The sequence below is a fragment of the Thalassophryne amazonica genome, chromosome 1 (assembly GCF_902500255.1).
Source record: "Thalassophryne amazonica chromosome 1, fThaAma1.1, whole genome shotgun sequence".
Classification (NCBI taxonomy): domain Eukaryota; kingdom Metazoa; phylum Chordata; class Actinopteri; order Batrachoidiformes; family Batrachoididae; genus Thalassophryne; species Thalassophryne amazonica.
In genome coordinates this window covers 44,587,102-44,609,863 of record NC_047103.1, presented here as the reverse complement: position 1 = coordinate 44,609,863, position 22,762 = coordinate 44,587,102, and the positions used below count along the sequence as shown (strand labels likewise).

Genomic DNA, 22,762 nt, shown 5'->3' with positions numbered 1-22,762 from the left:
GTCAAACAACTGTGTTTACATACCCCAGTCCTTAATACGGTGTATATTGCCCCCTGCAACATCAATGACAGCATGGAGTCTTTTGTGGTAGCTGTGGATGAGGCTCTTTTTTTCTGATGGTAAAGCTGCCCATTCTTCTTGGCAAAAAGCCTCCAGTTCCTGTAAATTCCTGGGCTGTCTTGCATGAAATGCATGTTTAAGATCTCCCCAAAGTAGCTCAATGACACTGAGGTCAGGAGACTGAGATGGCCACTCCAGAACCTTCACTTTATTCTGCTGTAGCCAGTGACAGGTCATCTTGGCCTTGTGTTTTGGATTGTTGTCATGTTGGAATATATGTCCCATGCACAGCTTCCGGACTGATGAGTGCAAATTTTTCCCCATATTTTCTGATAACATGTTGCATTCATCCTGTCATCAAGTTTGATGAAGTTTCCTTTGTAGCTAAAACAACAGCTTATAAATACCCATTCCTCATACTATAAAAATAAGAAATGTATAAACACATATATATAAACACATATATATATGTATACACATGTATACACATATATATATATACATGTATGCACACATAAACACTATTTCATTCATATATATATATCTCACACACACAATGACAAATACCAAAAAAGTGTGCAAAATTAGTCAATGAATGCTAATTTACAAAACACAACCAGACAAACATATTCATTCATTATTCATTTCAAATGCAAGCTAATATAGTTCCAGGTCCTTAAGAGCCAAACCTCCACATTCCCTCAAAGCTGTGTTCTTATTCCAATTCTAGCATTTTTACCATTCCATAGAAATTCTTTATTTAGTCCATTATATTGTTTAGAACAGCTATTATCTATTGTTATTGGTATCATCACTGCTATATAATTAAATTGAGGAGCAACCAGCATTTTAATAGTATTAGTTTTACCCCACAGAGTCAGGTTCAGCAATGGCTCTACATTTGTTGACATTATGTTTGTCAATTCTGAGCATAACCTAATGCCCAGATACTCGTACTTCATTCCAACAGGAGCCCACCTAAACTGGAATGGAGAAAGAAGAGTTTGGAGACATGCTTTTGACACGGGCATAGCTTCTGACTTTTGCCAATTTATTTTGTATCTTGATAATTCTGAAAATTTGCCAATTGTAGATAAAGCCTTTGGAACTGAAGAGAAAGCATTTTTTTTTATTATGAAGCACAATATCAGCATACAAAAACATTTTATCCTCATCCGAACTATGTATGACTCCCCTAATACCTTTGTCATTTCTAACTGCAGCCACTAAATGTTCAAGGAATAGTATGAATAATAGGGGACTCAGAGGATCCCCTTGCTTTGTTCCACATCTTAATCTAAAATATTTTCCCATGAAAAGGATTCTTGGTAAACTTCAGTTAAAACAGGATCCAGTTTATCCATTAATTTTTTTATATATAATATTCTGACAGAAACCCATCTAATTCAGGTGATTTTCCTGCTTTCATTGGGGATAGAGCCTTTTTTCACCTCTTCCTGTTATGATTTGGAGCCAGAACTAGGCAGAGTAGAATCCCAATAAGCAAGGACAGTCAGACCCAAGAGATAAGTTCCAAAACGGCCAAGATTTAATAATTAGATAGTGTCTAATATTCACAAAAACAGGTGAGGGGAAGGATATAACAAAAATTCAATCTTAACCCCCACAGGGATGTGGAATTCAAAATGCAACAGAGGTGGGGAAGGTTAAACCAAAAATACAATTCCCCTGAGTGCAGAGTGAGGGGAAAAAACCCAGGGGCTACAGGAGTGATGTGACAGACAACAGAACAGGCACACAGCACTACATCAAAACATATACGCGTACACGTATGAACTCCAGATAAAGACAAGACTACACCAGACGACAGGTGACTACATAACAGACAGAGAGTGTAAGAAACAGACACGCCTACTGCAGACAAGAGGGACATGCCTCCACAAAACAGAACTGCAGACACATGAAAAGTGATTTGGACAGACATGCAGACAAAGACACGCTGGGAGAGGGAAAAGATCAGCCATAAACCAAGAGCTTGGACGTGCAACAGAAAAGCAGATACTCAGAGGACAGACAAGACACCAAACTAATAAAACCCCATAATCAGATCACAACATAACAGTACCCACCCCCCTGCTGAATGTGACGTGCAGCCAATCAGAAAGCGAGGTGACGGACATACGGAGCAGAAAATAAAATCAAAATAGCTGTTCTGACTTACCAGGAAGTCCGGTGGTCGCGCTGTCCCCACTCCTTTAAAGAACACCTTTTCTTTTTGTATCGTTTTTTTCCCCTCTGTTTTAAATAGTCCACAAAGTTCCTCCGTTTGTTTACTCTGAAGTCACATTTAATCTTGAGAGATTTTGCGAGATTTCCTGTCTGAACTGTAAATGGTCGTGTGTGAAATTGTTCGTGTGTGGTGTTGTTGTCCTTACCGTGTGGCTGCACACCACACACTGTACGACTAAACCTGTTAGATCCATGACTTTTTATCTTCACGTGTGTGGTCTCTCAGGTTTTGGAAACCTACAGATAATTTTAAAATCCTGTCATGTGAACCAGGCTTAAAGAGCTGACGTAACGTGAATTTCTCCTCTGTGAGATCAATAAAGTCTATCTTAAGTTAGACTTGATTTATGTCACTAGTACTGCTCTTAAGTACCCCTGTCTCATCTTTAATATCAGGTATTGTATAACTAGTCTCTCTCTTTTTGAGCTGTCTGGCTAATAGCCTCCCTGTTTTTTCCCACTCTCATGAACATTGCTGTCTAGTCTAAATAGAGCATATTCAACTCTTTTATTATATAATCTATTTATCTGTAATTTTAAGTCACAAATGTGTTTTAATGTATCATCTGAGTAATGCGCTAACTTCCTTTCCCATTCCTTAAATTCAGTCTCCAATGTTATAATCTTTTTGAATGTTCTCTTTTTTGTCTGCTGGCATAAGCAGTAATCTTCCCCTCATATTATAGGCAGTATTATTAGACGGTATTGCTTAAATTTTCATTGTTACGCAGATGATACCCAGCTTTATCTATCCATGAAGCCAGAGGACACACACCAATTAGCTAAACTGCAGGATTGTCTTACAGACATAAAGACATGGATGACCTCTAATTTCCCTGCTTTTAAACTCAGATAAAACTGAAGTTATTGTACTTGGCCCCACAAATCTTAGAAACATGGTGTCTAACCAGATCCTTACTCTGGATGGCATTACCCTGAGCTCTAGTAATACTGTGAGAAATCTTGGAGTCATTTTTGATCAGGATATGTCATTCAAAGCGCATATTAAACAAATATGTAGGACTGCTTTTTTGCATTTACGCAATATCTCTAAAATCAGAAAGGTCTTGTCTCAGAGTGATGCTGAAAAACTAATTCATGCATTTATTTCCTCTAGGCTGGACTATTGTAATTCATTATTATCAGGTTGTCCTAAAAGTTCCCTAAAAAGCCTTCAGTTAATTCAAAATGCTGCAGCTAGAGTACTGATGGGGACTAGAAGGAGAGAGCATATCTCACCCATATTGGCCTCTCTTCATTGGCTTCCTGTTAATTCTAGAATAGAATTTAAAATTCTTCTTCTTACTTATAAGGTTTTGAATAATCAGGTCCCATCTTATCTTAGGGACCTCGTAGTACCATATCACCCCAATAGAACGCTTCGCTCTCAGACTGCAGGCTTACTTGTAGTTCCTAGGGTTTGTAAGAGTAGAATGGGAGGCAGAGCCTTCAGCTTTCAGGCTCCTCTCCTGTGGACCCAGCTCCCAATCAGATCAGGGAGACAGACACCCTCTCTACTTTTAAGATTAGGCTTAAAACTTTCCTTTTTGCTAAAGCTTATAGTTAGGGCTGGATCAGGTGACCCTGAACCATCCCTTAGTTATGCTGCTATAGACGTAGACTGCTGGGGGGTTCCCATGATGCACTGTTTCTTTCCTCTTTTGCTCTGTATGCACACTCTGCATTTAATCATTAGTGATCGATCTCTGCTCCCCTCCACAGCATGTCTTTTTCCTGGTTCTCTCCCTCAGCCCCAACCAGTCCCAGCAGAAGACTGCCCCTCCCTGAGCCTGGTTCTGCTGGAGGTTTCTTCCTGTTAAAGGGAGTTTTTCCTTCCCGCTGTAGCCAAGTGCTTGCTCACAGGGGGTCGTTTGACCGTTGGGGTTTTACATAATTATTGTATGGCCTTGCCTTACAATATAAAGCGCCTTGGGGCAACTGTTTGTTGTGATTTGGCTCTATATAAAAAAATTGATTGATTGATTGATTGATCAGTTCTAGTTGCTTTTGTTCACATGCTCATGTTTGATTTCCAGTGTTGGGGAAAGTAACTTTGGAAAGTTACTTCATTAGTTAATTTATACAGTTATATTTTACAGTTACTTCATACAGTTAGTTCATTAGCAGCTGCGGACACCTTGTCGGCAGCTACTGAATGTAATTAATAAAGTTACTCATAATCTAATTTGATTATTTTTAAGATTTAGTACTCAGAAAAGTAACTATTAGTTACTTTGCTGATGAGTTACTTTGCTGATTGCTCAATCTTATGAGTAACCAAGTTACATTACTCGTTACCTTATTAGTTACATTACTCATTAGTTGCAAGTTTTCGGCAGATTCTAATAAAGTAATTGCATAATGCTGCTAATGAAGTAACTGCATAAAGCAACTGTATAAAGCAACTAAAAAAGTAGCTTGTCAAAGTTACTTTTCACAACACTGTTGATTTCAGTTCTTGTTTTTGTAGTTTCACATTCTGTTAGTTTATTCCTCCCACCCAGCTTATTATGTTCACATCACTGCACCTGCCCCATGTCTTTGTCTCCCACCTTGTTTATGTCTGCTTTGCGCTCACTCCCACTCTTGCTCCAGCTCATGTGTCTTTGTCTGTTACTTCACTCCAGTCTGTGCTTTCCTTCCTTCACTATCTTGTACTCTGCACAACCTTTGTCTCCCTCGTTCACACCCCCTTCCAGAGACTTCCACACACCTGCTTCACATCACCCTAATTTGTTTGCTCCTTATTTAAACCATCACAGTCTCACAGCTCACTGCCAGTTTGTTGTCTCATACACATTCTAGCGCCCTGTGTCAGTTCTGATTTTTGCTTTGCCATGCATCGTACCTCTGCTCTGTTTTCCTCAACCATGCCTTTTGCCTCATCCCGGACGTCTATGTATGCTCATGCCTCTGACCCCTGCTCAACCATGACTGCGTTTTTGCCTGATCCTGATTGTACCTCTGCTCCGCTGCTTGACAACATGTGTACCGAACCAGAGCTTGGAATGAAGACCATGTTTTCTCCTACACCTAAGCCAAGTCCGGGAGTTTGCATTGCGGGTCCAGCCACCATGGTAGATGGGTTCCCACCCGCTCTGACAATGATAATAGGAAGAGTCGACATTGAAGGATCAAAAAGTGACATTGCTGTGAACGCTTGGTCGCCACAATCCAGTTCTCCCTGTGGTAACTTCTCTGACACCTCCTGCTTAAAACCCAAAAAGTCAGAAGGATCATGAGGCCCCGCTTTCACGGTCTGTATTCATACTGAAAAATCAAGATCAAGTGAGCTTTTGCCCTTCTGTTTCATATGAGGTTTCTGTCCTTTGTGAGTTTGCCTTAGGACACCTGAGTTACCATTTGACAGGTGTACCGCCCAAGTCAAACTCCCAACCTGCCACTGTCCCTGGAGCAGGTCATGCCGGGCAGGTCTGGTGTCAAGCCGGGCGCTTGACACCAGAAGCGAGACCCTGATTGGTGCTCGCCTCCCCAATTCACCAGTAGAGATAGAGTTTGCGATGAAGATTTCCTGAAGTAATTGATCCGTAAACTGAAATGTGTAAACTACTTAAACTAAAAGGGAATATATATCATGAATGATATTCACGTTTTGCGAGACCTGCATTCACATTTTGTAGGATATTTTATTAATGGTTTGCAGCAAAATTATTATCGGTTCACAAATATTCACAGTTTGCATGAATTTTCATGAATGGTTTGCGGATAATTCACAATTTGCAGCAGATTCACGTTTTGGGGGCCTATAGCTTTCATCAAAACTGCCACACTCTTCACCATTCCAGCTAATTTTGTGGTCCAGTATCACACCCAGAAATTTATTTACACTTTCTCAATAATAACATTTTCTATTTTGAGTTACATCTCTACATCTATGCCACAATTTCCAAATAACATGAATTTTGCTTTGTTTAAATTCAAAGGCCAACAGGTCTGTAGATGACGCCATAAACCTGGCCCTGCACTCCATCCTGCAGCACCTGGACTCCCCAGGAACCTACGCTAGGATCCTGTTTGTGGACTTCAGCTCTGCATTCAACACCATCTTTCCGGCTTTGCTCCAGGACAAGCTTTCGCTGCTCCACGTGCCCGACTCCACCTGCAGGTGGATCACAGACTTCCTGATGGACCGGAGTCAGCGTGTGAGGCTGGGAAAGAATGTCTCGAACACTCGGGCTCTCAGCACAGGATCTCCACAGGGCTGTGTCCTTTCCCCTCTGCTCTTCTCCCTGTACACTAACTGCTGCACCTCCAGCCAGGACTCCGTAAAGCTCATCAAGTTTGCGGACGACACCACCCTTATTGGACTCATTTTGGATGGGGATGAGTCTGCCTACAGGAGGGAGGTGGACCGACTGGTGACCTGGTTCAGCAGCAACAATTTGGAGCTCAACGCCCAGAAAACAGTGGAGATGATCGTGGACTTCAGGAAAGCCACAGCCCTCCCTCACCCTCACCAACAGCCCCATCACCACTGTGGACTGTCACCGCTTCCTCGGCACCACCATCACCCAGGACCTCAAGTGGGAGTCAACCATCAGCTCCCTCATCAAGAAGGCCCAGCAGAGGATGTACTTCCTGCGGCAGCTGAAGGAGGCCAAGCTGCCTGCCCAGCTGATGGTGCAGTTCTACACGGCCATCATCGAGTCCATCCTCTGCTCCTCCATCACGGTGTGGTATGCCGGGGCCACAGCCAGGCACAGACAGACTGCAGCGCATTGTGGCCTCTGCTGAGAAGGTGATCGGCTGTAGCCTTCCATCTCTCCATGACCTGCACGTCTCCAGGACTCTGGGCCGAGCAGGTTGGATCACAGCTGACCCTTCTCACCCTGCACACGGTCTATTCGAACCACTCCCCTCAGGGCAGGAGGCTACGGTCCATCCGGACCAGAACCTCCCGCCATAAGAACAGTTTCTTCCCCTCTGCCGTTAGACTCATAAACACTTCATAACTCAGTCACCTTAACCTTAACTCTGTCACTTTATCGTTTTATCACGGGTCACTTTAGACAAATGTACTTTGGTTTTTAATTGCACTCCTCCCACTGCACTGTTGTTCTGTTTGTGTCGTTGCACATAGCCTTTCATATTTCATATTTTATCTTATTTTAGCACATATTTTATATTGCTCTTTGTTTAATGTTGCACCATTATACCAAAGCAAATTCCTAGTCTGTGATTCCTGTTCATTGGCAATGGCAATAAACTTCTGAGTTCTGAAAGAGAATTAATTTTTGTGAAACCACCTTTGTAATTTCTGTCGTGAGGTCTCTGAAACTTGGCTGTGAATTCTCTCCAGAGCAAACAAAATGTTTGTGAATTTTTAAGTTTTGGACACTCAACTTATGTCATTTATGTACAGAAGGAACAGTTTTGGACCCAAAACTGATCCCTGAGGTACACCACAAGTGATATTCATACATGATGTTTTGTATTCACCTTTCTATACAAATTGCTGCCTGTTTGCTAAATAGCTCTCCAAGCAGTTTAGTACAGTACCTCTGATGCTGTATATTTCCATTTTATTTTTAATGTATTGTGGTTAATGATGCCAGAACGCAGCGGTACGCCGTGCCAAGAAGAGATGTACAGTCCTCTATAGCTGGTACACAGGGGTATACCTCGGAAGAGCAACTTTTTTATGTTTGACATAAAAAAATTTAAAAGATAAATAAATAAAAATAAAACAAAGCATGACAAAAGATGACCGGTTGAATCAGCGCCCTCCCTGAGGCAGAGGAAGGTTGTTGAGGACGAAAAGGGGGCCATCTATGCTCTGGACTCCAAATGCGCATATGCTGACGCACACACACATACACACGGATCAGCTCCCACTGGAGTTCAGCACACGATCAGAGTTAACACACACATAAGGGGAAAAGTTCAGTACCGACAAAACTGGCCAGTGTGGCTATTTTGTTTTATTTATTTTACTTGAAATTTTTGCGGAGAAGCGCTGAGTAAAAGCGGCACTGCGTTTTGGATTTGAGAGTGCAAAGTGGTGCCTTTGGTTGCTTTGCAGTGGTTGGTGGTGGTGATGCGTGCAAAGCTGTTTTTATTGTGTTTAACAGAGATGTGTGGGACTTCCAGGAAAACGTCTGCATCTTAGAAAAGATTGACAACTTTATTACAGTTCTGCATATACACCACAGCCACCCACTGCTCATCCCTGCTCACCACCACCAATACCGTCTGCTCCGCCAGAGGCAGATCCAACCTTTTGTAGGGGCTGAGGCCCCCTACTGGTTCCTCCAGACACCACAATTTTTTTTAATCCATACACAGAGCTCACAATCATATTTTCTTTTCCTCCAGCACATCTTCCACGACTGTTGTCATGTTTTCCACCATCCTGCAATTAAAAAGTTTTTGTCAGTGTCCAATGCAACACCCCAACCAATTTTGTTGACTCTGCTCATTTTGTATATTTTGCATCCAGGCAGATCTAAGTCCACTCCATTATCAGGGCCAATTCCGGTTTCTTATCTTGCAATTAAAATTTACACGTTTATGATCGATTAATGATTAAGAAAGCATTTATTACTCTATTTGAGCTGACACCTTTGTCTGATGAAGACCCACTGCACATTCAGTCAGATACCAACATGAGTAACTTTGAGCATATTCTCAAGGAAATTGGATCATTTGGTTTATTTCAGAAATATTTAGTCTTTGCATTGTGCATCATCAACGTATTTTCAGGATTTGACATTTTTAGTCAGGTGTTTACAGGTTTGAATTTTCTACACCACTGTAACACTGACTGGATCTTGGACCATGGCCCCAACTTAACCTCTGAAAGACAAAAAAATCTCACACTGCCAGTGGATGAATATGGAAAGTTTGAAAGCTGTAAAATGTTCACACCTGTGAATTTGAGTTTGGAAACCATTGAAGCCTTTGGGATTAACACTACAAAAGAATGTATAAATGGATGGAATTATGAGACACCCCCAGGTGCCTCCAGCATTGTGACAGAGGTAAGGAAATACATAAGCCAAATTATTAAAAGTGTTTCTGGATCCTTTTGGAAACCATGCTCTTGTCTGCTCTCACTTCTTCCTGTGGTTGTGTCTTTTCATAACCCTTCATTTTTCAGTTTGAGCTCGTGTGTGATAGCAGTAGTTTGATTGAGGCATCACAGTCTGTCTACATGGCAGGTATTCTGGTTGGATCATTAGTGTCTGGAGCAATTTCTGACAGGTATGGATATATATTTACCAACATAAATGAGACTTCTGGCCATCGATGTGCTATATAATGTAAAAGCTTTGACGAAATTGCTTTCCTTTCTCTCTCTCCTCTCCTTTATTAAATCATTGCATGAAGCAGGGCAAATGGAGGTGTAAAAGCACTCTTTTCTTCAAAAATGGTACTGCTCCTCCTCCTGCTCCATCTGGATAAATAAGGAGCGCCCCTCTCCTCTGGCAAAAAGGAGTGTCCTCCTTTTGGGAAGGTCCCTTAAAGCCCTGGTTGTAACAATTCCACTGACGTGTACAGAAGAACAGTTACAAAACGTGTCACTGTCCATATTCTTATAAACCTGTTTTTTTAAGGTAACTGACTTGTGAGCTGTAAAAATTAAGGAAATATTCCATTGAACAAGTTAATCATAATATTTCATGCATTTCCATAAAGACGTGTTTCCTTGCTGCCCTGCATCACAAACTTGCACCTGCCTGTAAAGCATTCTCACTTTATGACATCATACATAAATGAAGCAAACAAAGGGCAAATGTTTGACTGCTGTCTTCTGTTGTTGGCAAAGGCAGTAACAGCCAATGGAAGTATATGTGGGTCTTTGAATGTAACTTGCACTCATCATGGCTTTCTTCTCTCTTGGTAGGTTTGGTCGACGCTGTTCCATTCTACTTTCAGTGAGTTCCCAAATATTGTTCGGTGTGGGTGCTGCTTTCTCACCCAACATCTACATTTATATGGTTATGAAATTTTTCTCGGGATCTTCAGGAGCTGTCATTCCAGTATTAACATCTGTAATGGGTATGTACAGATTACTATTTTTCAGTCATTTACTTTAATGAGCTCTATTATACATCCAGGTGGTCACACGCTATCCTTTACCGGATACATTGGCATTGTTTTGCAAAGGCTAAGTTTTCACAAAGAGTGTATATGGGGCAAACAGAAAACAGATACTTGCTGACATGGAAATGGATGATTGTAGGGACTTGACTCCATGATGCCGTTAAGCTGCAGCTGTCCATTGGGTAAGAGCAGTGGTTCCCAGTCTTTTTAGGTCATGCACCATTGTGTACATCCTGACTAAGTTAGCACACTCCTTGCTACCGTCGAACTCCTCCCCGATAACAATTACCAGTTGTGCAAAATAACAGGGATGAAAACTTACTCGTACCACAGTCTAGTTCCTTGTGCACTCCCAATTGGTTTTTGTACCCCTAGTTTCCATTGTATGACAATCTTTGCAGTCACTTTCCTCTGTAAACACTGACTGCAACCCTTCTGGTGTCTAGTACATATCCATCATTTATAATTTGCCTTCAATGTTAGTTTTCCTCTTCTGAAAGGTCAGGGGTCTGACTCCATCTATTTGATCATAAGTGAAGCTGCTCTATTCATTGCCCTTCCCCTGTTGTGTTTATTTCAGCCTTATCCACCTTGAAATACAATCCCAATTCCAATGAAGTTGGGACCTTGTGTAAAATGTAAATAAAAACAGAATACAATGATTTGCAAATCCTCTTCAACCTATATTCAATTGAATACACCACAAAAACAAGATATTTAATGTTCAAACTGATAAAAATTTATTGTTTTTGTGCAAATAGTTGCTCATTTTGAAATGGATGCCTGCAACATGTTTCAAAAAAGCTGGGACAATGGTATGTTTACCACTGTGTTACATCAACTTTGCTTCTAACAACACTCAATAAGCGTTTGGGAACTGAGGAGACTAATTGTTGAAGCTTTGTAGGTGGAATTCTTTCCCATTCTTGCTTGATGTATGACTTCTGTTGTTCAACATTCCGGGGTCTCGATTGTTGTATTTTGCACTTCATAATGCGCCACACATTTTCAATGGGTGGCAGGTCTGGACTGCAGGCAGGCCAGTCTAGTACCCGCACTCTTTTACTGCGAAGCCACGCAGTCGTAACAGGTGCAGAATGTGGCTTGGCATTGCCTTGCTGAAATAAACATGGACGTCCCTGAAAAAGACGTTGCATGGATGGCAGCATGTGCTGCTCCAAAACCTGGATGTACCTTTCAGCATTGATAGCGTCATCACAGATGTGTAAGTTGCCCATGCCATGGGCACTAACACAACCCCATACCATCACAGATGCTGGCTTTTGAACTTTGCGCTGGTAACAATCTGGATGGTCTTTTTCCTCTTTTGCCTGGAGGACATGATGTCCATGATTTCCAAAAATAATTTGAAATATGGACTCATCAGACCACAGCACACTTTTCCACTTTGTGTCTGTCCATTTCAAATGAGCTCGGGACCAGAGAAGGCGGCGGCGTTTCTGGATGTTGTTGATGTAACCCGGTCACCAGTATCAAGACAAGACAAGATGGCGCCTGTGTGTGTTTCGGCTGCTGCTTGCCTGTTACCATGTCGTTTTTCTGTTATTTTCCTGATTGTGTGTGCTGTCATATCAGCTTTGACGGATAGCGATTGCGTGAGTGCAATACAGATTTATGATCGTGACTCTTTTTTAAAATTAAAGAGACAATGGAATGCCTCTTTCATGACTGGGATAGTTACAAGCAAACTTTCCCACCTCCGTTTGTGTGTTCCCCCTCCTCCCGGGAATACCTGATGTTGTGGCGATGTCCAGGTAGTCCGAAAAAGAGGAGAAGAGGCTGCAGAGCGGGTGTCCAGGTTCGGATCAGACGAGGTGTGTGGTGTGCGGCTCGTGGATACCGAAGCTACAGGTGGCTTCATCCAGTTCCACTCTTGCAGGGCCATACGGCTGGCGGTGCGGCCCTGTTCATGCATCCCACCACTCCTCTGTGTTGCAGGACTCAGCCTGGACATCACTGGGTCCCCGATGGATGAGTTGCTTGGGTCCCGGGTCCGTCCCTGTTTTCCGTGTTTACATCTCGGGAGCAGCGTGGGTTTCGCCGGTACAGTGGTGCCTCACGTGACCGTGGGAGATGTCTGCAGCCTATCCCACTGTGTTCAGCGGACTCGACTACCGCCTCATTGTTGAGTCAGATTGGATTATTGAATGCGCGCTCTATTTCAAATAAAGTGTTCTTCATTAATGAGCTTTTTGTCAGGAAAAAATTGGACTTTCTTTTCCTCACAGAAACGTGGCAGAGGGAAAATGAATGCATCCATTTAAATGAGCTTTGTCCTGCGGGTTGCTTAGCGGTGGGTAAGCCCCGCCCCTGTCGTGCGGGGGGAGGACTGGCTGCTGTGCACCGGGACCGGTACACATGCAGACTGTCGGATACGAGCCATGCCCCCTCTTTTGAGGCGCTCATGATGGAAGTTGGTTCTTGATCTATCGACCTCCTGGCCCTGGTGGGACTTTTCTTAAGGCTTTTGCTGACTTTTTATCGTCTATAATTAGATTGGAAAAGGTCTTAATTTTGGGTGATTTTAATTTCCAGATTGATGTTGATTTTTCTACTTCAGCAAGAGAGCTTATAACTATGACAGAGGCTTTTAATTTTAAACAGTATGTGTCAGGTCCCACTCACAACAAGGGTCACACGTTGGATCTGGGTTTTGCACTGGGCCTGGAAATTACCAATGTATGTGTGGAGGATGTTCTTCTGAGTGATCATTGTTGTGTTTTCTTTGATTTGATGGTGCCATCTGAGCCTCGACCTGTTTCTACTAAGGCAGAAAGGAGAATTATCACAGAGACAACAGCTACGCTTTTCTGTGATAAATTCAACCCTTTACTTTTTAGTAATCTCACTGAAACTGATTGTTTTCTGAATAGCTTTAATAGCCACTGTGCCACTATCTTGGATCAAGTGGCACCACTTAAGGCTAATAAAGCTCCTCATGAAAGTTTCTGTCCTTGGATAAATGATGGGATTATGACTCTAAGGAGAACATGTCGCCAGATTGAACGCCTATGGAAGTCAACAAAACTGGAGGTTCACAGGCTACATTTAAGAGACTTAATATCTTCCTTAAATAAGACGATAGAGGAGGCCAGGACGAGTTATTTTAATCGCCTGATTGCCTCCAACAAAAGAAATCCTAAAGTGCTTTTTGACACAATCAGCTCTCTTGTGTCACCTGCTGCCGTCACTCCTGTTATCTCTAAAACTAGTTGTGAGGAGTTCCTGGATTTCTTTATTGATAAGGTTAGAGTTATAAAGTACAACCTGCCTCCATGCCATGGTCCCCAGCACTGGGAACCTCCCACTCAGTGCTGGGTCTCATTTGAGCCTGTTACTGTAGAGGACATCTCAACCATCATGAATAAAGTGAAGCCATCCTCTGGTATTTTGGATGTTCTTCTTGTTTAAACTGTTTGTGAATGTATTTGACTCCATCGGGCCCTACATTGCTAAAATGTTTAATATATCTTTGTCGAGTGGTGTGTTTCCCTGTTATTTTAAACATGCCATTGTGGAACCACAGTTAAAGAAAGCTGGATTGGATTCTACAGAGCTCAAGAACTTCAGGCCAATATCTAAAACCCCTTTCTTGGCCAAAGTCTTGGAAAAGGTAGTCTGTGCTCAATTGAGATCATTTTTGCAGGCTAACAACATCCATGACACTTTTCAATCTGGGTACCGTGAGTTTCATTCTACTGAAACAGCCCTGTTGACGGTATCTAGTGACATCATGATGGCAGCTGACACTGGCAAATGTTCTGTGATGATTCTGTTTGATCTGTCTTCGGCGTTTGATACCGTTGACCATGGCATTCTGATAAACAGATTGCGGGATTTGGTTGGAATGTCAGGTTGTGTTTTAGAGTGGTTTACCTCTTAACTGACTGGTAGAACTTTTAGTGTGACGGTGGGCAATGCAGTGTCGGAATCTGCAGATCTTCTGTGGGGTGTGCCACAGGGATCGGTCTTGGGACCTGTTTTGTTCTCGCTGTATCTCCTTCCTCTCAGCAAGCTGATCCAGCAGTTCAGTGATGTGTCCTATCATTTGTATGCCGATGATCTGCAGCTGTACTGCTCTTTTAAGACAACTGAGCCACAGAAACTCTGCTCTCTCACAAATTGTTTGGCCAAAATTAACGAATGGCTCACTGAGAACAGTCTGCAGTTAAATTCCAGTAAGACTGAGACTCTGATTGTAGTGGAATTAAGCAGCATCTCAGTAGCCTAAGCTGTACGGTCAAAAGCAGCCTGCGTAACCTGGGTGTCATTTTGGATGGAGGGATGTCTTTGGAGCAGCACACAAATTACCTGGTTAAGAACTGTTTTTTCCAAATTCGGAACATCTCTAAGCTCCGTAAGATGGTGACTTTAAAAGAGCTTGAGATGATTGTTCATGCGTTCGTCTCGTCGCGTTTGGATTATTGTAACAGTCTCTTCACCTGTCTGAATAAGAAGGAGTTGGCCCGCCTGCAGGTTGTGCAAAATTCTGCTGCGCGCCTGCTTACCCGCACCCGCAGGAGGGACCATATTACTCCTATTCTTAATACTTTGCATTGGCTGCCTGTCTCCTACAGGATTCATTACAAAATCCTGGTATTGACTTTTAGAGCTCTGCATGGACAGGCACCGGAGTACATCAGGGACCTGATCCAGCCTTATGCTTCCTCCAGGAGCCTCAGGTCGTCCAATCAGAACCTGTTGATGGTTCCTCGGACCCGTTTTAAAACTCGCGGGGACAGATCTTTTAAAGCGGTGGCGCCTAGCCTCTGGAATGAGCTTCCCTTTGCCCTTCGTTCTCTGGATTGTATAGATACTTTTAGAAGGCAACTAAAGACGCATTTCTTTAAGTTAGCTTTTTAGCCTAATATTGTATTTTATTGTTTTCGTATGTTATTTTTAGATTATTTTTGTATGCCATGTGCAGTGCTTTGTGACCCTGGTCTGTGAAAGGCACTTTATAAATAAAGCTTGCTTGCTATGTATGGCTTTCGCTTTGCATGGTAGAGTTTTAACTTGCACTTGTAGATGTAGCGACAAACTGTTAACTGACAATGGCTTTCTGAAGTGTTCCTGAGCCCACGTGGTAAGATCCTTTACACAATTTTTAAGTCAAGACTCAAAACCTATTTTTATTCTCTTTCTTATGGATAGTTTTTATTTTTATTTGTTTTATTCTTTTACTTCTGTTTTTATTTATGTATTTGAATTTTTTTTATTCATTTTTAATTATTTATTCAATTTTATGTTGACTTGTTTTATGTAAGGCGTCTTGAGACGGCTTTTGCTGCGATTTGGCGCATTATAAGCTTATTAAATTAAATTAAATTAAATGACGTCGATTTTTAATGCAGTGCTGCCTGAGGGATCAAAGGTCATGAGCATTCAATGATGGTTTTCAGCCTTGCCGCTTACGTGTAAAAAGTTCTCCAGATTCTCTGAATCTTCTGATTATATTATGGACTGTAGATGATGGAATTCCTAAATTCCTTGCAATAGAACATTGAGAAACATTGTTCTTAAACTGTTGGACTATTTTTTTCACACATTTACTCACAAAGTGGTGATCCTCGCCCCATCTTTGCTTGTGAATGTCTGAGCCTTTTGGGGATGTTCCTTTTTTACCCAATCATGACACTCACCTGTTTCCAATTAGGTGTTCTTTGAGCATTCATCAACTTTCCCAGTCTTTTGTTGCCCCGTCCCTACTGGCCACTTGAATTTTCAATAGGCGGACAGGTAGGGTTCAATTGAAGAATTACACATGGGTCAAAATTAAAAGATGCTCCAATCATATACAAAACTGCACCATTATTTGCCTGATCATAAAGATTCCAAAAAAGGTGTTTTGGACAATCTGTGACTGAATGTTATGGAGTTATGAGGTAAAAGCAGCAAGAATGGTGACAAAGGTCAGTTTCAGTTTGTACAGGGGTCAAAAGTTGCTCCATTAATTTTGCTCCAGCTGTATTTGTGCTGAATTGGATGCTTGTATCACAATTTGAAGGACTGTTTCAGTTATCTGCTGCACGAATAAGCCAAAAGAGCATGAACCAGCTACTGTCTGTTAGCTTAAACATATGTATATAAGGCAATCCGAATTAAATAAGAAATGCTGCTTTTAACAACCTGGACCTCATTTCTGGCATAAAATATGGTCATTTACTCACCAATATGTTTGGTGTGATTAGAAGTCCATAGTTCAAATGACAAGTTCAGTTCAAATGTGAAGCAAGCATTTTTCTTCTTCTACTAAGGTGGATTAGAACTTTTTGTAGTACACAGTACAAACTATTGAGGAGGAACCCAGCAGTCAATATGACTCACTGATTCGTAAATGCAGGTCTTTCAACCAGACGTGTGGTACCGTGACATGTCAATCATCTGTGTCCAATCAGATTTCAGGGGAGTCCAGTGAAAGCCTGGCCTCTGCTTTAGCTCCACCCATGCCAGGAAGTGTTCAACATTTACTGTGACTGAAAAGTTGGCACTTTCTGTTTGAGTGTGAGCTTGCCACTGAGTTCTCGTGAGATTCCATGGGATCTCGTTTGTCAATTCAGGAAGTCTTTGACATTTGAACATTTCCTGTTTTACTGTGGACTTGAATTTTGGCACTTCCTGTTTAGGATGCCCTGTACCATGAGTGAGCTTTGCGCCGCTGCGCGACGCCTCGCTCATATCAGTTTGAACATTAAATAGCTTGTCTTTGTGGTGTATTCAGTTGAATATAGGTTGAAGAGGATTTGCAAATCATTATATTCTGTTTTTATTTACATTTCACACAACATCCCAACTTCATTGGAATTGGGGTTGTATATGCTTAAGCTGAACCACAGTTTCCACTGCTGCAGCTGTCCCTGCCATACAAAAGACTTAACCCTCCAGCAATAGAGCACTATGTATGAACGGGTTCAAATGCAAATCCCAGTATTTCCAAACCCACAAATTTTTAGGTAAGGCCAACATGTACTTTCATGTGAAGATACATCACTGTGCAAAATATTCAAGAATTTGAATTTTCAGTTTCATTTTATTTATGGAAATCATGCATTTTCAAATACATTTTCCTTTAAATCCACATTTTAAACTTAATTTTTCTCCATTAAAAAAATGAAGATACTGTATGTTGCATCTGAACCCTTCATATTGAAAGACATTAGAAATAGAAAATCTGATCGAAACTGATGAGTAAACTCCACTCTAACATCTGTCTTATTGCTTTATAGCGGTGGAGTGGACTGATCCATCCAAGGGTGCTCTTTGTATTTGTGCATTATCCATTTTTTTCTCTCTTGGACTGATACTGTTGTCTGGAATTGCCTACATTGTCCACAACTGGAGGATCCAACAGTTGGTGCTCTTTTGTCCTCTTGTCCTTGTGCTGGGATTCCTCTTCTGGTCAGCCACAATCTCGCATACCATAATCATGAGACAAGTTCCTGATTTCCACAAAGGTTTCTCAGAGAACATCACATCCAAATAATTGAAATTTATGATCTTGGATGTATTTTTATAAGGTTTCTCCCAGAATCATCTCGCTGGCTTTTGACTCAGGGCAGAAAGGAGGACGCTCACAAGCAGCTTCAGAAAGCAGCCAGGATGAATAAGAGAGAGATTCCACAAGATGTGCTGGATAATGTGAGCAACAGTAGTATTCCTGCCCCCCCTCCAAGATATTAAATTGCTTGAGTACAAACATTGCAATTATCTGAAAAGATTTTGGTGTTGTTGTTGCCGTTTAGATGGAACTGGAGGGTGCACAGAAACAAGGTTCCATGTTGGACATCTTTCGGACCTCCTATTTGAGAAAACGTTCTGCAATAATGGGCTGTAACTGGTGTGTCATCATTGTTTATTCTTTTACCAAGATTTTTTTCATGCTGCACTTGATCTTATTTAATACATCAATTTGAAGACACATAAATTAAATAAGTAGAAATAGAATTTCTTGTATTGTACATTTGTGTACCCATGGATGCGTTGGTCTAAAAATGTTGTGTGGTCTGGTGCAGTGCTGGTGTACTGCAGTCACGAGGTAGCAGAAACTGATTGCTCCATAAACCATCAAAAATTTGGTTTAATGTTGAGTGCAATTTATACAGCATAATATTGAGACACGCCTTACGTTGATGGGTTCACAGTGGGTGTACACCCTGCTTGCACAAGTATCAATTAACATTTCAATTTATTTTGATTTATATAGCACCAAATCACATCAGAGTTGCCTCAAAGCGATTCACACAAGTAAGGTCTAACCTTACTAACCCCCAGAGCAGCAGTGGTAAGGAAAAACTCCCTCTGAGGAAGAAACCTCAAGCAGACCAGACTCAAAGGGGTGACCCTCTGCTTGGGCCATGCTACAGACATAAATTACAGAACAACTCAGAAAACGAATATACAGGAAATGCTGTTGGTGCACAGGACAGGTCTCCAGCACAAAAACCACACCCATCTCTGGATGGAGCCACACCTTAAACAGAGAGAAAAAAACAGAATCAGGCATCAGAAAGACAAGACATGCACTATAATTTGCCAGCATTAAACAACAACAACAACAAAAAACAAGAACTACTAAGGTGATCACTAGCCACGAGCCCTAAGCTTCACTAAAAGACCCAGAATTTAGGTAAAGTTGAGGCCGGGGCATGCTCTGTTTCCTAATAAAATGAATTAAAATAGTAAAAAGCATAAAACTATACTATGCCAGTATGCTCGTCATACGAAAAGGAAAATAAGTACATCTTAAGTCTGGACTTGAACGTCTCCACAGACTCTGACTGTTTTATTGACACTGAGAGATCATTCGACAGAACAGGGGCATGATAAGAGAAAGCTCTTTGACCCGCAGACTTCTTATTCACCCTAGGGACACAAAGTAGTCCTGCACCCTGAGCATGCAAAGCCCGGGCTGGTACGTAGGGTTTAAGTAGGTCAGCTAAGTAGGGAGGTGCCAGTCCGTGAACAATTTTCTAGACTTGTAGCAGAATCTTAAAATCTGATCTCACTGGGACAGGAGGCCAGTGAAGGGATGCGAAAATGGGTGTAATGTGGTTGAACTTTCTGCTTCGTGTCAAAAGTCTGGCTGCAGCATTTTGAACCAATTGGAGAGCCCTAATCCTGGACTGCAGTAAACCAGAAAATAAAACATTACAGTAGTCCAATCCAGAAGAGATAAATGCATGGATCAGGATCTCAGCATCAGCCATAGACAGGATGGGACAAATCTTCGCTATATTTCGCTGGTGGAAGAAAGCAGTCCTTGTAATATTTCTAATGTGGAGGTCAAAGGACAATTCTTCTTCTTCGTCTGTTCCCATTAGGGGTCCCACAGCAGATCAATCGTTTCCATCTCACCCTGTCCTCTGTATCTTCCTCTGTCACACCAACCACCTGCATGTCCTCCCTCAGCACATCCATAAACCTCATCTTTGGCCTCCCTCTTCTCTTCCTGCCTGGTGGCTCCATCCTCAGCATCCTTTTCCCTATATACCCTGGGTCCCTCCTCTGCACATGTCCAAACCATCTCAATCTCGCCTCTCTGACTTTGTCTCCAAACCGTCCCACCTGAGCTGTCCCTCTGATAAGTTCATTCCTAATCTTGTCAATTCTTGTCACTCCCAAACAGAATCTCAACATCTTCAGCTCTGCCACCTCCAGCCCTGCCTCCTGTCTTGTTAGTGCCACTGTCTCTAAGCCGTACAACATAGCTGGTCTCACTACTGTCTTGTAAACTTTCTCCTTCACTCTTGCTGATATTCTTCGGTCACAAATCACTCCTGCCACCTTTCTCCACCCACTCCACCCTGCCTGCACTCTCTTCTTCACCTCTCTACCACACTCTCCATTACTTTGAACAGTTGACATCAAATATTTAAACTCATCTACTTTCACCACTTCTCCTCCTTGTAACTGCACTATTCCACTGGGCGCCCTCCCATTCACACACATGTACTCAGTCTTGCTTCTACTGACTTTCATTCCCCTTCTCTCCAAAGCATATCTCCACCTCTCTAGACTAGACTCAACTTGCTCTCTACTCTCACTACAGATCACAGTGTCATCATAGTCCATGGGGACTCCTGTCTGATATCATCTGTCAACCTGTCCATCACCACTGCAAACAAGAAAGGACTCAGAGCTTATCCTTGGTGTAATCCCACCTCCACCTAGAATGAGTATCATTCCAACTGCGCATCTCACCGCTGTCACACTATCCTTGTACATGTCCTGCACTACCCTAACATACGTCTCTGCCACTCCAGACTTCCTCATACAATACCACAACTCTTCTCTTGGCACCCTATCATAAGCTTTTTCTAAGTCCACAAACACACAATGTAACTCTTTCTGGCCTCCTCTGTACTTCTCTAACAGTATTTTCAGAGCAAACATTGCATCTGTAGTGCTCTTTCTCAGCATGAAACCATATTGCTGCTCACAGATCTTCACCTGTTTTCTAAGCCTAGCTTCTACTACTCTTTCCCATAACTTCATGCTGTGGCTGATCAGCTTTATGCCTCTGTAGTTACTGCAGCTCTGCACCCTTGTTCTTGAAAATAGGAACCAGCACACTTCATCTCCATTCCTCAGGCATCCTCTCACTTTCCAAGATTTTATTAAACAATCTGGTTAGAAACTCTACGGCCAGCTCTCCGAGACATTTCCATACCTCCACTGGAATGTCATCTGGACCAACTGCCTTTGCACTCTTCATCCTCTTCATAGCAGCCCTCACTTCTTCCTTACTAATCAAATCAAATCAAATCAATTTTATTTATATAGCGCCAAATCACAACAAACAGTTGCCCCAAGGTGCTTTATATTGTAAGGCAAAGCCATACAATAATTACGGAAAAACCCCAACGGTCAAAATGACCCCCTGTGAGCAAGCACTTGGCGACAGTGGGAAGGAAAAACTCCCTTTTAACAGGAAGAAACCTCCAGCAGAACCAGGCTCAGGGAGGGGCAGTCTTCTGCTGGGACTAGTTGGGGCTGAGGGAGAGAACCAGGAAAAAGACATGCTGTGGAGGGGAGCAGAGATCAATCACTAATGATTAAATGCAGAGTGGTGCATACAGAGCAAAAAGAGAAAGAAACACTCAGTGCATCATGGGAACCCCCCAGCAGTCTAAGTCTATAGCAGCATAACTAAGGGATGGAAAGTGGAAAGGAAGGAAAGTTTTAAGCCTAATCTTAAAAGTAGAGAGGGTGTCTGTCTCCCTGATCTGAATTGGGAGCTGGTTCCACAGGAGAGGAGCCTGAAAGCTGAAGGCTCTGCCTCCCATTCTACTCTTACAAACCCTAGGAACTACAAGTAAGCCTGCAGTCTGAGAGCGAAGCGCTCTATTGGGGTGATATGGTACTATGAGGTCCCTAAGATAAGATGGGACCTGATTATTCAAAACCTTATAAGTAAGAAGAAGAATTTTAAATTGTATTCTAGAATTAACAGGAAGCCAATGAAGAGAGGCCAATATGGGTGAGATATGCTCTCTCCTTCTAGTCCCCGTTAGTACTCTAGCTGCAGCATTTTGAATTAACTGAAGGCTTTTCAGGGAACTTTTAGGACAACCTGATAATAATGAATTACAATAGTCCAGCCTAGAGGAAATAAATGCATGAAATAGTTTTTCAGCATCACTCTGAGACAAGACCTTTCTAATTTTAGAGATATTGTACAAATGCAAAAAAGCAGTCCTACATATTTGTTTAATATGCGCATTGAATGACATATCCTGATCAAAAATGACTCCAAGATTTCTCACAGTATTACTAGAGGTCAGGGTAATGCCATCCAGACTAAGGATCTGGTTAGACACCATGTTTCTAAGATTTGTGGGGCCAAGTATAATAACTTCAGTTTTATCTGAGTTTAAAAGCAGGAAATTAGAGGTCATCCATGTCTTTATGTCTGTAAGACAATCCTGCAGTTTAGCTAATTGGTGTGTGTCCTCTGGCTTCATGGATAGATAAAGCTGGGTATCATCTGCATAACAATGAAAATTTAAGCAATGCCGTCTAATAATACTGCCTAAGGGAAGCATGTATAAAGTGAATAAAATTGGTCCTAGCACAGAACCTTGTGGAACTCCATAATTAACCTTAGTCTGTGAAGAAGATTCCCCATTTACATGAACAAATTGTAATCTATTAGATAAATATGATTCAAACCACCGCAGCGCAGTGCCTTTAATACCTATGGCATGCTATAATCTCTGTAATAAACTTTTATGGTCAACAGTATCAAAAGCAACACTGAGGTCTAACAGAACAAGCACAGAGATGAGTCCACTGTCTGAGGCCATAAGAAGATCATTTGTAACCTTCAGTAATGCTGTTTCTGTACTATGATGAATTCTAAAAC

General features: G+C 41.9%; 1 protein-coding gene across 1 annotated transcript in view; it reads left to right on the top strand.

Annotated features, from left to right (window-relative positions):
• Positions 1 to 8,936: 8,936 nt before the first annotated feature.
• LOC117509052 (solute carrier family 22 member 13-like) overlaps positions 8,937 to 22,762 on the top strand; it is a 69,424-nt gene continuing 55,598 nt past the window's right edge. Inside the window, exons 1-6 of the mRNA XM_034168866.1 lie at positions 8,937 to 9,311; positions 9,431 to 9,534; positions 10,178 to 10,332; positions 17,625 to 17,796; positions 17,916 to 18,036; positions 18,141 to 18,235. Coding sequence (XP_034024757.1) covers positions 8,937 to 9,311; positions 9,431 to 9,534; positions 10,178 to 10,332; positions 17,625 to 17,796; positions 17,916 to 18,036; positions 18,141 to 18,235 — 1,022 coding nt within the window. The remainder of the gene's footprint in view (positions 9,312 to 9,430; positions 9,535 to 10,177; positions 10,333 to 17,624; positions 17,797 to 17,915; positions 18,037 to 18,140; positions 18,236 to 22,762) is intronic.